The sequence below is a fragment of the Myotis myotis genome, unplaced genomic scaffold (genome assembly GCF_014108235.1).
Source record: "Myotis myotis isolate mMyoMyo1 unplaced genomic scaffold, mMyoMyo1.p scaffold_m19_p_16, whole genome shotgun sequence".
NCBI classification, from domain to species: domain Eukaryota; kingdom Metazoa; phylum Chordata; class Mammalia; order Chiroptera; family Vespertilionidae; genus Myotis; species Myotis myotis.
The window spans coordinates 35233130-35250551 of NW_023416320.1; the positions used below are offsets into that span (position 1 = coordinate 35233130).

Below are 17422 nucleotides of genomic sequence, written 5' to 3' on the forward strand. Positions count from 1 at the left end.
CCAGATAAGAAACTCTGATATACAGAGACAGAGTCATAGATAGAGAGCAGGCAGACAGCTGGGGGACAGTGGAAGGGGGGTGGGTGGAGGATGTTGGGGGGGTGTAGAGGGATTTAGCAAAAAAGAAAAAAAAAGAGAGAGAGAACTTATGAACATGGACAACAATGCAGTGATAGTGGGGTCTAGGGGTGGAGGAGGGAGGGCATAAATGATGATGGAAAAAAAAGAAGATATCCAAGTAAGTCTTTAAATGTAGACTGCCTTATAAACCCATGGGAAAAGTGTTGTGCTAGACAATGAAAACCCTAAAAGTGGGCTGCTTTTACTACACTGTCAGTAATATGAGAAAGGAATATTTAAACGTGTAAATATTCTATATAAAGGTCTATATAAAATCAAGTAATTCTGGTAAATGCACAGTTGTTGAATTCTGATGTTTAAAACTAGGAACAACTCTGTATGGTATCCACAATTCTGTAATTCTCCCATTATACATTTGGTATATACTTTCCATATCAACCCTGCTTTAAACATCTCAAAATACACACACACACACACACACACACACACACACACACACACACAATCCCTGTATTGCCAAGCTTAATCTCAAACTAAATAGATTTTAATTTTTCAATACACCTCAGATTAGGAAAAAGCATATAGTTTATTTCACATCCTAAAAATAGTAAATATCATATGCTGCATTATTCCTAAAAAGTACAAATAAATTTTTGGAAATAGATTAATTTATAAAGGTAATTTTCCCCAAGGATACCCAAGCATGTTTTTGAAAACTAAGCATAAAATACCTAAAATGTTTAAAATAAGTGTTTGCAAATGAACATCAGAAATCAAGTTATATTCCTTAACATTTAAAAAGGAATTATAAATGTTATGAGGAAAATAAAATTTGAATACTCCCTGAATACCTGTTATTTTATTATTTATTTATTGCTTGTTTGTTTTTGTTTTCCACTGATTTTTAAAGAGAGTGGAAGAGAGAGAGGGGAAGCAGAGAGAAACATCAATGTGAGAGAAACACATTGATTGGTTGCCTCCTTCAGGTGCCCAGACCAGGGCCTGGGCAGGGGAGGAGCCTGCAACCAAGGTACATGCCTTTGACTGGAATCGAACCTGGGACCCTTTGGTCCGCAGGGTGATGCTCTATCCACTGAGCCAAACTGACTAGGGCAGTGATGGCGAACCTATGACATGTGTGTCAGAGGCGACACGCGAACTCATTTCTTTTGGTTGGTTTTTCTTTGTTAAATGGCATTTAAATATATAAAATAAATATCAAAAATATATTGATATTTGTTTTACTATGGTTGCAAATATCAAAACATTTCTATATGTGACATGGCACCAGAGTTAAGTTAGGGTTTTTCAAAATGCTGACACACCGAGCTCAAAAGGTTCGCCATCACTGGACTAGGGCATGGATACCTGATATTTTAAAAGTATTGTTAATTTTTCTGTGTACTGGTATTGGGATTATGTTTAAATAGAATATTTCTCTTTCAGAGATATATAATGAAATAAATATAGATGAGATGATATGATACTTGGGATTTGCTTCCAAATGATCTGTGAAAGAGAGGGGGACATAAATAGAACAAAATTGACCATAATTTGATAACTGTGGAAGCTGGGTGACAGGCACAGGAAGAATCACTATACTAATCACTCTAATGTTTAAGTTTAAAATGTAAAAAAAAAAAAAGAAGACAGTTTATATATAGTGTTTTTTCATGTTGCAATTAAGTATAGGCAGAAGAACCATATCACATTCTTAGATTAAAATTTACCTTAAGCTTTATACAGCTGTTAATCTTGAGACAGACAAATATAGATCTATCTTACAGATATCTAAAAGTCTAATTAGAATAACTACCAGAAACTGCATTTGTAAATGTATACTACATTAAATTAAACCAAACACAAAACTGGGGTATTTGACTAAACAACATTAAAATTTCAACTATCACTTATTAAATTCAAAAGAACTCAGAGTACTTAATTTGTATTATTTATTATAGAACTGGCTTGGAAGAAAACATACCTGTGGACTGTGAAGATCTGTGGTCAGCATAATAATTGAGTAAGCCAGAACATAAGCAGTATCTGCGCTAGCAAACAGGGTTTGTCTGAAAAAATAAATGTATCATGTTATAAACTTTTATTGTTTTACAGTTTCATTAAATTAGTCACTTCAAACCCCAAAGCACTTTATTATTTTTTTTTTTTTTTTTTAATTGCTTAAAGTATTACAAAGGGTATTACATATGTGTCCATTTTATCCCCCCGCCCTAGACAGTCCCCTAGCCTCCCCTATCCCCCAATGTCTTATGTCCACTGGTTATGCTTCTATGCATGCATACAAGTCCTTTAGTTGATCTCTTACCCCCCTACCTCCTGCCCCGCAACCCTCCCTGGCCTTCCTGCTGCAGTTTGACAATCTGTTTGAGGCAGCTCTGCCTCTGTATCTATTATTGTTCAAAAGTTTATAATGGTCTCTATTATCCATGAATGAGTGAGATCATGTGGTATTTTTCCTTCATTGACTGGCTTATTTCACTTAGCATAATGCTCTCCAGTTCCATCCATGACGTTGCAAATGGCAAGAGTTCCTTCCTTTTTAGAGCAGCATAGTATTCCATCGTGTAGATGTACCACAGTTTTCTAATCCATTCATCTACTGATGGGCACTTAGGCTGTTTCCAGATCTTAGCTATGGTGAATTGTGCTGCTATGAACATAGGGGTGCATGTATCCTTTCTGATTGGTGTTTCTGGTTTCTTGGGATATATTCCTAGAAGTGGGATCACAGGGTCAAATGGGAGTTCCATTTTCAGTTTTTTAAGGAAACTCCATACTGTCTTCCATAGTGGCTGCACCAGTCTGCATTCCCACCAGCAGTGCACAAGTGTTCCTTTTTCTCCACATCCTCTCCAGCACTTGTCGTTTGTGGATTTGTTGATGATAGCCAGTCTGACAGGTGTGAGATGGTACCTCATTGTTGTTTTGATTTGCATCTCTCGGATGATTAGTGACTTTGAGCATGTTTTCATATGTCTCTTGGCTTTCTGAATGTCCTCTTTTGAAAGGTGTCTATTTAGGTCCTTTGCCCATTTTTTGATTGGATTGTTTATCTTCCTTTTGTTAAGTTGTATGAGTTCCCTATAAATTTTGGAGATTAGGCCCTTATCGGATATGACATTGGCAAATATGTTTTCCCACACAGTGGGTTTTCTCGTTGTTTTGTTGATGGTTTCTTTTGCTGTGCAGAAGCTTTTTATTTTGATGTAGTCCCATTTGTTCATTTTCTCTTTAGTTTCAAGTGCCCTAGGAGCTGTATCAGTGAAGAAATTGCTTCGGCATATGTCTGAGATTTTGTTGCCTTTGGATTCTTCTAGAATTTTTATAGTTTCCTGTCGTACATTTAAGTCCTTTATCCATTTTGAGTTTATTTTTGTGTATGGTGTAAGTTGGTGGTCTAGTTTCATTTTCTTGCATATATCTGTCCAATTTTCCCAGCACCATTTATTGAAGAGACTATCTTGGCTCCATTGTATGTTCTTGCCTCCTTTGTCAAATATTAATTGAGCATATTGGTTTGGGCCGATTTCTGGGCTCTCTATTCTATTCCATTGATCTATATGCCTATTCTTGTGCCAGTACCAGGCAGTTTTGAGAACAGTGGCTTTGTAATACATCTTGATATCTGGTATTGAGATCCCACCTACTTTGGTCTTTTTCAGGATTGCTGCAGCTATTCGAGGTCTTTTTTTATTCCAGATGAATTTTTGGAGAGTTCGTTCTAGATCTCTGAAGTATGCCGTTGGTATTTTAATGGGAAGTGCGTTGAATTTATAGATTCCAAAGCACTTTTTTAAAAAAATATATTTTATTGATTTTTTACAGAGAGGAAGGAAGAGGGACAGAGAGCCAGAAACATCGATGAGAGAGTAACACCGATCATCTGCCTCCCGCACACCCCCCACTGGGGATGTGCCCGCAACCAAGGTACATGCCCTTGACCGGAATCGAACCTGAGACCCTTCAGTCAGCCGGACAACGCTCTATCCACTGAGCCAAACCGGTTACGGCCCCAAAGCACTTTTAATTTACTTCTTCAGGATTTATGTTCTATCTCACATTACAATTTTTAAATGGAACTATCTGATTACCTCCCGATCAAAGACAATCTAAGTTTCCTGAAGGTAGAGGATTATGAATCTCCTGATAGTTGGCAACCAGTAAGAATCTGAATCTTGCTTACCCTTGGTTGCATTCTAGGTATCTTGCAGCAAATTTTTCCATCAATCGATCAATTTTCTGAGCTTCCCCTGGAAGACGGAATCCTTCCAGAAACATTCGAAGGGCTGAAACAAAGTCCTTTCCTGAAAAGTCATGTTGGTCCACATATGCATACATGACTTCTTTGTTAAACTTGTCGTTATCTCCCAGGAATTCACCCACTTGAGTCTAAAGAACAAAACACAAATTGATTTCCTAATGGAACATTTGCCAGACAGCCATTTAAAAAGCAAAAAAATCCATAAGACCCACAGTTTTTGAGTATAGGTTTAACTACTTCAAACATGAAGCTATAAGTTAAACATACTGAATGTGTTTATATAAAAAAAAAAATCAAGATATACTTTTGAGTTTAAAAAATTGAAAAGCAAAATTAAGAATACCTACGGTTATTCTTTAAGTTTTACTTGCATACTTGGGAGGGCAACAATACATATCATTATTAGCTTAAAAAGAAATTTTATAGAAAAGGTTAGAATGAACTAAAATGGTACTCTTACAGAGTCTAATCTTTCCTCTTGATGTAAGAATTGAGCAATATCTTCAGGTGTAGTGCCAAGCATTCCTTGTTCTTGGAGGTACTGTATTCCTCTCTTTGGTTTCTTATTAAACCTAGATGATATTAAAGTTAATAACGACATCATAAATAGAAAACTATTTGTATTCCTGGAAAAGACCTTAGTAAATTGATTTTCTAATAGCATTGAGAAAATAGAAACTTACTTAATATAATCTATGCATGAAAATATAAAAATATTATACTATGCAAAGTTTTCCACCTATTAATTCTAAGTTTCCTGCTTTTAAAGTACAGAACTTAAATTCAGTGACTGTTTTAAGCTATAATCTGACAGCATTATTTCCTTTATTAAAAAAGACCTGTAGATACCCAATGTTTTCAAAATAAAGTCCAAATTGATGATTGGACTGCCACATAAAACCTTTCTTAATATAGCTCATTCATTTTTCATCCCCTCATCTCATCTACTCCCACATACCCTGTCTCATTCCCTAAACACCATGCATTTGCGGCCCATTTCCTCTGCATGCCCTTCACCTGCTCCCCTCACTGGGGAACTCTCCTTCATGCTTAAAGATCCAATTTAAATGTCACCTCTTTCTTTCCAAATCATTTACTTTCTACTTTTATTGTACCAATAATTACTTTGGTACTTCATCACCTGTCACCTGGGTATTATTGCAAGCATTCTTAGATGGTATCCCTATCTCTTGTTTTGTTCACATTCTAATCCATCCTTCAGGCTGCTGCCAAGTCATCTTTCCAAAAGAGGAAATCAGCTGCTGCTGCTCTCTGCTTAAAATCCTTCAATAGTATGCCAATGCCAGGAGGTACAAGACAAAACTCCTTTCCATGGCAAATAAGGCCTTCGGTAATCTGGATCCAACTCAATGCTTCCCCCTCACAACCTTCCCTCCCCCTACACACTTTGCTTAACAATAGTCCCCAAATGTTCTCCCTTTTTTCTCTGAGCTGTTGCATACCTCATTCTCTCTCTGAAATGTCCTTCCCTGTTCTGTCCTCCTAATGATTTCCTAGTAAGTCCTAATTCAACCATCATCAGGTACACAAATTAAAATCAAACATTTTCACTGAGATAAACATAATCTTTGCTCTACAGAAGCTCTTATTCTAAAGTAAGAAACATGATTTTCAAAAATTACAATAGTAAAAGTGCAACAAATAATGTGTTCATTATTCATAAGAAGATAGCACAGAAGAAGTGACTAATTTACAAAGACGGTCATGATTTATTTTCAGGGCAAGGTGACTGTGGAACTGAGCTTTGAGGAATAATCACATCTTTCATGAAGAGTAAGAAAAAACATCCTAGAGTAAAATAGGTCAGACTAATACATGAAAGCATAAAACAGCAAAATAAATAGTTCAGCATTGGTGGAGCAATGAAGTGAGAAAAAGAAGTGGCAGGTGATAAAGTTTAGAGTTCGGCAGATCCAGGTTGTGGCCTTATTCTTTAAGAGCAAGAGAGGGGAAAAACAGAACTAAGACTTTCATTCAAAAAGAATAGTTGTGAGAAAAGACTAGAGAATAAATAAGACCAAACAAAGGTGAGCTAATTAGATTATACTATTTATTTAGTGACAAATCCAAGGGGGAAATCTAAGGTAACTCCCAAAATTTTAGCTTATAAATTTAGTAACATCCTGGGGTTACTATCCTCAATAAAAAAAATACAGAAAAAGTGAGTTTTCTGTTTGTCTTTTGTTTTGGGTAGGAGTATTGGGGAGTTGACTATAGAGAGAATGTAGACTGGTAAATTTGATTATGGAAATGCTGAGTGGAAGAAGCTATGCAATACTCCCAACAGGCAATTACAGATGAGTCTGCATGTCAGTAGAGGTATTTATGTTAACACTTGGTAGTGAGATGTTAGTAAATAGTTGCTGAAATCATGAAAAAGAACACAATCATCTAGGACAGCGGTTCCCAACCTGTGGGTCGTGACCCCTTTGGCGGTCGAACGACCCTTTCACAGGAGTCGCCTAAGACTATCCTGCATATCAGATATTTACATGATGATTCATAACAGTAGCAACATTACAGTTCTGAAGTAGCAACGAAAATAATTTTATGGTTCGGTCACAACATGAGGAACTGTATTTAAAGGGCCAGAAGGTTGAGAGCCACTGATCTAGGAGAAGATACAAAGTAAGATAAAGGCTAAGGGACAGAACCCTTAAATGCTAAGAGATATGCAGGAGATAAACAGCCTAGACCAAGACTGAGATGGCATGGTCAAACTGGAAGAAGGGATGGGACAGAGCGGTGCCATGGAAGGAACAGCTGTGAGAGTGCACTGAGCACAGCCACAGGAAAGCCCTCCATGGAAGTCTGAGGCAGAAGCGAGTCTCGCGGCTGGAAGGAGGGCTGGAGGCTAGTGGCTGACAGCAGGGAACCTCCACTTGAAAGTCCTATGACAACTCCCTCTCACAGCGAAGTACTGTACGAGAGTTATCATTTCTCGGCAGTACTTTGTACAACACTCTCTTATGGACTTTACAGGTACCAGTTAAAAAGAATGTTTTGCCAAGATTTAGACTGTCATCTTGAACACCAGGACCAGTGTCTCCATGGCTCTTGGCACACAGTCCCAAGTACCAAACGTGTTTGCTGAGTGACCAGCCGCCCTTCAGCATGAGTATCTGCTGACACTGCTAGATCTTGAGCCCCGATAAGTAAGGGATGTTTCATTTATCATTTATTCCAGGACCCTGCATAATGTCTGGAACACACGATAGTTTGTAAATAATGACAGAAAAATTAGAATGAAGTATTAATGGCAACTTCTTGAGGCAATTTTGTGAGATTTATAATTTTATGACAAAGAATATGTGTACATTTTGTCAATTTTAAAAAAGGTACAAATAACTGTAAAAAAGGCATTCATCAAAAGGCATTGCTTAAGATTCAGGAAGAAATGCTTTAAAACAGAAGGAGCAAGCTGACTAAACAAACAGGGAATTTTTAATAGTTTACAGTAGCTAGATTCATGGAAAAAGGCCAACAAGTTCATTTTTCCTTATAGCATCTCTTTGAAAAAAGAGATGGGCAATAGGAGGGACAGCAGAATGGTAGTACTTAGATGGTAAACAGTCCAGAAGCAGGTTGCTATCAGTTTAGTAGCCAGATTGGAAAGGGTCATTATCATCATATGAACATATAAAAAAGCAATTAACAACAATGGATCAATAACAAAAGTAGCACATTTGTAACCCAGGTGAAGAAAATATAAAACCTATAACAACACTAACTAGTTTCATACTTTAAGTTTTTTTTAGCTGTCACCTGCTTAGGAAATATACTGGGGGATTTTAAAACTGAACTAAATTAATAACACAAAACTGCAGATGCATAAAACAGCATATAAAATGTGGTGCAAAATTAATTAAATTGCATTACAGAGTCTGTTTGGGCTAGACTGCAATGAAAAAGGGGAGCTGGTTAAGGAGCCAGAAGTCAGCAAGATTTTGCCCTGTTTTACTCATTAGAAGGTGGTGATAAGAAGAAAATAAAAATATTCCAAAGATCCAGAGAAGCCCAGGGCAATGGTGGCAGAGTACAGGTAGAGGGATATCCAAGAAAATTTCTCTTTAAAATCAGACACTCACAAATCTATCCCTTGTTCTATTATTTCTTTTTGTTGTTTTAAGACTTCAAACTGTTCTGGATTATCAGTGCCAGACATCTGTGTGCTATAGCTGCCTATTCCTGATGATGATGTTGACTCCAGGGAATTTAAACTTCCGTATCTGTTTATTGTCTCAGGGTGTTTGATATCACTTGTCTCTTGTTCTGAGGGTTTTTCCTGACCTGTAAGTAGAAAAACTGTTACAGTAAATTACTCAAAGAAAAAAAAAAGTAAAGGTAAAAAAAATTCAAGATATTGGCAAGATATTTCACTGCTGCTTAGATAGCTGTTTAATACAAATAAAATATTAGGTGCCATATATACATGTACAATTTACATCGTTAAAAAGAGTTCCTTTTGCAGTCACAGTGCTGAGTGTCTGCTGGGTTTCAGCTCTCAGCTCATGACCACCAGTTTTCCTATAGGAACTTGACTAAGATAACATCAGGTAGCCCTTCAACTATGAGATTTTCTCTGAGTAAGGATAAATCTCAAACATGCACAAACAATTCCATCTTCTTATAACATACTTACTTTTATATATTTCTTCTATAACTATACTTTAACAAAGTGCATAAATATGCTTCACTTTTATATAATACTAGAGGCCCAGTGCACAACATTCATGCACTGGGCGGGAGGGAGGATCCCTCAGCCCGGCCTGCACCATCTAGCAGTCCAGGAACCCCGAGAGGTCCTTGGTGCTGCTGTGGAGGTAGGAGAGGCTCCTGCCACTGCCGGTGCACTCACCAGCCATAAGCCGGGCTTCTGGCTGAGCAGCGCTCCCCCGTGGGAGCACACTGACCACCAGATGGCAGCTCCTGTGTTGAGCATCTGCCCCCTAGTGGTCAGTGCACGTCATAGCAACCAGTGCCGTTCAGATGACTTGCATATTAGGATTTTATTATATAGGATTCAAAATACTTCTAGAAAGAGTAAAGTTTGGATAACTAAGTTAAGAAATTCATTATTTTAAAGCTCATTATTTAAGTTACAGACAATGCTTCTTCATCAGCTAAATGAATAGAGACATCATGAAACTGGTTTAATGGCATCTGCAACTAGCCTCCAAAGTATCATTTGCTTAAAATGATGAAGAATTATACTCAAAAGGTCACCTTACCAAGAGTTGTCTGAGAGTTGGGGTTCACGTACTGATCCTTACTCCATTCAACCATGCACTTCAAAATCGACACTAAGCACTCTAAACCTTTTTTCCTCAGGCTTAATTCCTACAGAATAATTCAGAATAAGAATACAAACAAGATCTTTTAAGCAAAACACATAGCACTTCCTTGGCAAAGTTTAAATTTGAAAATGTTTTTAAAGTTCTTACCTGAACATTACTCATACCAAGTTCCTGACTGCCCCGGCCTTGAGCAATTTTTGACAGATCATTTACTAATCTTTCAAATATATTTGCTGCATTTAAATCACAGTCATAGTTTACATAAATATCCACTACACTCTGAGCATCTGTAACAATACAATATATTAATTAACAAAGGGCATCTAGTATATGAGTATATTCAACCTTTTAAATATCTCATTATAAGAAAGAGATAATATGGATAATTTCAAATACCTGCACAAATCCTTGTCAATGTCTGAATAACCATCCATTTGTGGTCAAACGAGCTGGTAGAAGTTTCCAAAATATAGAGGAAAATTTCTTTAAAGAACACCTGTGATTAGGGGAAAACATTTGTTTTTAAATATTGCTTATAATTCATAAATGTGATCACTTTTTAAATATTCCAAAGTTGCAGAACAGAGACTAGGACCCAGGTTCCTCTGGAGTCCACTCTTTTGAGTCCATCTCTGAAACATCAGGACTAAAATCACTAGGGGGGTGAGTGAAACGAACCCTCGCAGTAGGAGCACTGCACTTCACATTAATTTGTTTGCTATCACACAGCCACTACAAAAGAAGTCTACAAAGATTTGGAGTTCCTCTGAATAATTTCCTGAACATATTTACAAAACTAATATAACTCATAATTCATTTTAACACCCCAGAAAGCATAAATCATATTCTGTTCATCAGTCAGATGGGGTGGGCCAAAGCAAGTTTACAGCTGTGAGTATGGGAAACACAAAGTTTATTCTTGTATTATTATTTATTAATTATTGTACTATTTTCCATACAAACAAGTGTAAGCCTACTTTTGCCCCACCCTGTATTTTCAGACATTATAATACGGAGCAAACCTAATTGTTCCTAGTTTTAAAAGTAAGTAATGTGTAGTCCACATAATAAAAATTATCTAATGTCCTAACCGGTTTGGCTCAGTGGATAGAGCATTGGCCTGCGGACTCAAGGGTCCCAGGTTCAATTCCGGTCAAGGGCATGTACCTTGATTGCAGTCACATCCCCAGCAGGGAGTGTGCAGGAGGCAGCTGATCGATGTTTCTCTCATTGATGTTTCTAACTCTATATCCCTCTCCCTTCCCCTGTAAAAAATCAGTAAAATATATTTTTTAAAAAATAAAAAGTATCTAATTATCCAATTCTCATGGACTATTTTTATCATTACTCACACAAGTGGAAATCGCCATTGTCTGAAAACTACAAACTATTTTTCACTATTCTTTTAGGCCAAATAATGTCAAGCACAAAGGAGCTAACCTAATTAAATAAATTTCAATTTAAGAGCTAAGAATTTTCAGATTCAAATTTATTTTGGAAAAGTGACTGTGACTTAGAGGGGATGGCTGAAAAAGTAAATCAGAAAACAACATACTATATTAACACTTATGGATCATAGAGGCCCATGCACCAGAGGGGTCCCTCAGCCTGGCCTGTGGGATTGGGCCGAAACTGGTTCCCTGACATCCCCCGAGGGGTCCCAGATTGCGAGAGGGTGCAGGCCAGGCTGAGGGACCCCACCAGTGCACAATCAGGGCTGGGGAGAGACACCAGAGGTTGGCCAGCCGGGGAGGGACCGCGGGAGGGTTCCAGGGCATGTCCGGCCCATCTCACTCAGTCCCGATCGGCTGGACCCAGCAGCAAGCTAACCTACAGATAGGAGTGCCTGACCCCTGGTGGTCAGTGCACATCATAGCGACTGGTCAAACAGTCGACTTATTACCCTTGGTGGTCAGTGCACATCATAGCGAGCAGTTGAGCAGCCTTAGCATATCATTAGCATATTACGCTTTGATTGGTTGAAGGGACAACCAGACAACTGGACAACTGGACACTTAGCATATTAGGCTTTTATTATATAGGATATGTATTATGAACCTAGAAATTCATATTTACAATGAACGATGATTAACATGCCTCCCCAATTTGGATAAGGTAGCCTTGTAATGTGCTTTTCTTTCATAAAACTCAGCACATTTCTAGTACTTGCCTAATGTCATATTTCCTATAAGACTGTAACCTCTAAGCAGGTAGGAGCCAGGTCTTTCCTGCCAACAACAGTGTCCACACTACATGGCATATAGTAGGCATTCAATAAATATTCGTGGCCACAGTTCCCAAACTGCACCAATGTGCCCCAGAACTCAAAGGGTTATCATGAGAATTTTTAAGATAAAATTCACAGAGAAATACATCTGTTGGACACCTGCAAAATTGTTCAGTGTCATTAGATCAGTTAGATCTCACTACATTCTTTTCAAAGCCATCATTATTTTTGCAAACCTGGTTTTAGTGGTTGCTATGATAAAAAGCAGGTACTGAGCCCTGGCCGGTTTGGCTCAGTAGATAAGAGCGTCGGCCTGCGGACTAAAGGGTCCCTGGTTTGATTCTGGTCAAGGGCACATGCCTGGGTTGCGGGCTTGATCCCCAGTGGGGGGCGTGCAGGAGGCAGCCGATCAGTGATTCTCTGTCATCATTGAAGTTTCTATCTCTCCCTCTCCCTTCCTCTCTGAAATCAATAAAAATATATTTTAAAAAAGCAGGTACTGAATCAAAATCAATAAAGAAATGGTTATGAGGGTGGCAGCATCCAATTTGATTCCAAGGTCTGAGCAGTTGTACAGTATCCAATATGCACATATATTCTAGTAGTCCGTAATTGTGATAATTTAAAACTGTATTTTCAGAAACAGATATATAAGTTAATGCCCATGGAAAAACCACATTATAGAAACTCTGAAGTGAATACTCTCATTAAATGAATCTTCACTTAACATCTCAATTTTGTTTTGCAATTTATGTTTTTTTTGTGTGTTTTTTTTAAAATACAATTTTATTGATTTTTTACAGATAGGAAGGGAGAGAGATAGAGAGTTAGAAACATCGATGAGAGAGAAACATCAATCAGCTGCCTCCTGCACATCTCCTACTGGGGATGTGCCCGCAACCCAAGGTACATGCCCTTGACCGGAATCGAACCTGGGACCTCTCAGTCCACAAGCCGACAGTCTATGCACTGAGCCAAACTGGTTTCGGCTGCAATTTATGTTTTCAGACGTTGGGCTTTCTCCAAAAGCAACACAGCTTCTCTTGCATTTGAATGTTTAGTATTTTCAAAAGTATATCTACACTTATCTTCTTTTATCCTCATAATCTCCCCTTAAGAGACAATGCAGAGTGAAATAAACTTGATCTCTTTTAAAAAACATTACAATAATTTTGTAATAAGAGCCTACCATCCATGAACAGACAGGAACTTTCTTGAAGTATTTCTCTTTAAATTTGTCCTTAGCAAAAACTTTGTATATAAAATTTACTCTATAAAAATAGAAATCCCAACTTAAATTATGTTTGTGATATTAATTCTGTAAGAAGTTATATTTCACAGTCTACTAATAGTAATTAATGAAATAGAGTCTCTGTCCAAAATTCTGTTAAGTAACTGAATGCAGTCTTCGAAAATTCTTTAATGACAATTAAATGTCTCTATCAAATGAGAGACTTTTAGCTGGTTATATAGCAAAAGTTCCAAAAGTTTTTTAAAGTCTCTTTTTTTTTTAGTTCCTAAAAATAACGAGAAAAAAACTGTGTAAAAATAACAACTGTTTTGGTTAAATGGCCTGTATTATTTTAGTAGACATATGACAAATTTCTTAAATTTGACACCATGTATGGGCCAGAGATTGTTCCCTGTCCAAAAATATGGCCCAAATTGAATAACGTTTCACTTAACTTACCAAGGCCTTATTCTGCATCACTCCCATAATAATGTTCTAAATGAATTTAAATAGATACTACAGAACATTAATAAAGATATGATTATCTTTACCATCTACAAACTCTGGAAAAATAACAATTTATCCTTTCTTATGAGGAAATGAATTATTAGTCTTGAGTTAGGATTAAATATAAAATTATTAAAAATTATGATGTAAACTGTATGTCATACCAAATATAAAGTGAATGTGAAAGTTGACCAGCATGAAAGTGAGTTTTTGTAAAATATACAATGTCCCAACCCAAACAATATTATAACAAATGACAAGCTGGAAAAGGTATCCATTAAATCACCAAAATATAAAGTACTATTTTAAAATACTGAATTATTTGAAGGTGAAAACAAAAGATCAGTAACTTCTACACCTGCATGATACATGCAGACATGGTTGGAAGATTCCCTAATTCAGTTTTGGTAAATCTCTGGAAATATTTCATTTTATGATTGATTTATTTTCCTCAGTAATCCACATGGTCCAAGGCATGAGCCAGGCATGGGCACAGACCTAAAGCCAAGCTGGGATAAACAAGGATTTTTTTCTGTTCCTGGCTGATTCAAGACAAGTATCACCAAACCAGGTGCCACTCTACCCAGGTCAAGGACATCTGAAAATACTTTAGAACCACACGACAGTTTATTTTCAAAAATGTGTACGAATACAGTAAGCACATTAGAAAAAATATATAAAGCAAAAATTAAAATTTCAAATGTCCTAAAATAAAAAATATAACCCTTCTCAATCACCTTTTTAAATTGTTAAAACTTAAATGACTTAAAACCATGTACACAAAGTATATATTTTGAGCTTTCTTTTAAGATAACCAAAAACACTATTACATACTATATACACAATGGCAAAGTTATTGTGAGGACCAAGTTAATTTCAGACAACTAGAATTATTCATACAACTAGTGCAAATTCCTTGAAGGTAGGGCTGTGTCTTAATTTGATTTTGCATTCTTAGTGCTCACCTAGTGCTTAGCACTTTGTAAGTACATGTTAGTTGAATGAGTGAATAAAAAGATAAATACACATAATATACAGATATTTCACATTCTGAAAAACTTTCCAGTGTATTATCATTTGACTTAACATGAAATAAATGAAAGTGCAATAACGCCTTAATGCAGAACATACCTCAATTTGCATCTTTAGGTGTGTCTTGAAGTTTGATAACAAAGTAAGAAATATGGAAAGGGAAAGCTCAAAAACCTCTGGCACAGAAGAGACTCCATTTTTTGAGAGTGCAACACACAGGTACTGCTTAATAGCATTAATAAACATCTCATTTGTCCTGAAAACAGGTCCTGCATTCTGCAGAATGGATAGAAGTAACTGCAATGAAAGAATCTTGGATCGTAACTCATGAGACCTAAAATGTAAAAAAAGAAGGCATAGTGTATGGACAAGTTAACATTATGGTAATAATAGGTTATTCCTAAGGTATTTCCTGGTACCATATAATTTCACAAACTTTTAAATAAAGAGGAACAGAAAACTCTACAACATAAAAAAACAACAACACTACAGTACATGAATAAGCTCAAACACTAATGATGGGTAGTTTCATTGATGTTTTCCTGTACCACAAAATTTCACAAACTTCCAAAATGGGAAAACAATCATTCATAATTTTTAACACCAACCTATTGTTCCCTTGAACAAAAAAATAATTTCAAGATTTATGACTTGTTCCTTTCTTTCAAAAGCATGCTTCACTTTTTAGAAATAATAATTAACTTCTCAGATTATGTGCCATCCTTAATATATAATAGATCCAAAGTACTTTCTTCCTAGTTATACTATTCAAAAATCTTAAACACTAAGTTTGGTTGCACAACTTCAAGGTTATTTTTTAAGGAACCATTTTATTTTCTTTTTTGACATATATACAAAGAAGCTTTTAGAACATTTATATCCCTTAATAGCTTACCAACTTACCCTAAATATTTTTATAGTAAAAAACTAAAAACCACATTTTTAACAACATTTTTTTCTGATCAGTACACTATGCTATAATTCTGATCATGATCCAGAATTTTAGTAATCAGATTTCACAAATACAATTTATCTCTCATTGAAACAGACCTCTGAAGCTCATCAAACTAGGGAGGATCTAACCCGGGCAACTTCTCAAGTGCAGGATACACTTAAATGCTCTAGCAGCTGGTTCTTTTATTTTTTCATTACAAATGCTATATTCAGTCACATTTACACCATATAGTAAATTTAACTGATCTTCATTTCTACCTTAAAAATGTCATGGTTAGGAGTGTCAAGTGATTAAAAAAAGTAAGAAACTCTAACAAGGAATATTTAATTTAATGTAAATGGGAATCACAAAAATATTACCATCTTTGAAATAAAACCAGAACCAGTAATATCATGGCTCATTATGACAATCATGTTTCCAAGATGTCTATGCTTCTGAATGTAATAACATATGCAGCAAATTCAGTATTACAAAAAAAAAAAAAAAAGCTCAGATGCATGAAGTTAGGAACAACTAGAGCTAAAACTTTGAATAGCTATAGGAAAATATGGAGTGGGCCAAGTTATCTCCCATTCGTATTGAAGCTTTCCAAGGTTTATAAACTACTACTTCCTAGTCTGGCTCACATTTATCATACTTTTTGCTCAGTTCTACTAGTAAATAAAATCTACAGTAATAACACATGATTTTTTGTTATAAGAATGTTTTCTCTTGCCCTGGCCAGGTAGCTCAGTTGGTTAGAGCATCCTCCTGACATACCAAGGCTGCAGGTTCGATCCCTGGTGAGGGCACATACAAATCAATGTTTCTTTTTCACCCTCTTTTCCTCTCTCTCTAAAATCAATCAATACATAAATTTTTTAAAGAGAATGCTTTCTCTTTGTATCCCCCAGCATCTAACAAAATGCCTTGTACATAGTATGTGCTAAAAATAATTCATGGATTTATTCATGTACTCAAATATTAAATATCTACAATGTATACGGCATTAATGAATGAAGCAGTGACCAAATGATTGTCCTATGACACAATAGCATTTACTTTTATTACTATTATTTTATTAAAATAATAAACTTTATTATATTATTTTTATTAATTTTAGAGAGAGGAAGGGAGAGGGACAGAGACATGGAAACATCAATCATCTGCCTTCTGCACGCCCACTATTGGGGATTGAGCCTGAAACCCAAGCATGTGTCCTGACTGGGAATCGAACTGTGACCTCCTGGTTCATGGGCCAATGCTCAACCACTGAGCAACACTGGCTGGGTAGCATATACTTTTGTTATGCAAAAGAGCCTGGAAATTTCAGCTCTGCAGTTTTTCATGGGATAGTTTCAAATTATAATTCAACTTAAAAGAACACTTCCTGGATCACAAAGTATAGAAAGAAGCAAAGACAAAAAAGAAAATTATATAAATACAAAAGCTCATTAATTTTGGCAAAAAAACCACTCAAGCTAGGAAACCATAAATTCTCTTTTGGAAAGACAACAGTTTCTAGGAGGTGAAAATGTGATCTCTTTCAGTATTCAATTCCAATGATTGGATCCTGATGGTCAAAAAGGTCTTTTTAAATGTACAAACAATATTTCCTAATATTTGGTTTAAGCCCACTAAGTAGAAGGATAGTTAATTTACAATATTCCTCATAAGAGCAGCTCTCCAAAAACTAGATTACTCTTTTTTTTCAGGGCTAACTAAATACTCTCCCCCACATAGTATTCCTCAAAATTCATATATTTTCTTTTGTTCTTTTAATTCTTAGCATTTTAAACAATTCCCTCTT

At 36.2% G+C, this 17422-nt stretch overlaps 1 protein-coding gene and 1 non-coding gene across 6 annotated transcripts in view; both read right to left on the bottom strand.

Moving 5' to 3' along the window:
• Window positions 1–17422, bottom strand: part of ARFGEF1 (ADP ribosylation factor guanine nucleotide exchange factor 1) — a 102850-nt gene that overhangs the window by 41515 nt on the left and 43913 nt on the right. For all 5 annotated transcript variants that reach the window (XR_004972520.1, XM_036338447.1, XM_036338449.1 and 2 more), the window contains exons 10-17: window positions 14778–15012; window positions 10078–10177; window positions 9829–9968; window positions 9616–9724; window positions 8473–8674; window positions 4824–4935; window positions 4286–4491; window positions 2066–2150 (exon numbers count right to left, since the gene is read on the bottom strand). Coding sequence is in view for 4 of the 5 variants with exons in the window: in XM_036338447.1 (XP_036194340.1) it covers window positions 2066–2150; window positions 4286–4491; window positions 4824–4935; window positions 8473–8674; window positions 9616–9724; window positions 9829–9968; window positions 10078–10177; window positions 14778–15012 (1189 nt within the window). In the remaining variant the exon portion in view is untranslated. The remainder of the gene's footprint in view (window positions 1–2065; window positions 2151–4285; window positions 4492–4823; window positions 4936–8472; window positions 8675–9615; window positions 9725–9828; window positions 9969–10077; window positions 10178–14777; window positions 15013–17422) is intronic.
• On the bottom strand, window positions 14107–14243 carry LOC118671038. Its single transcript, XR_004972570.1, has one exon. It is a non-coding gene; the product is annotated as a small nucleolar RNA SNORA48 (small nucleolar RNA).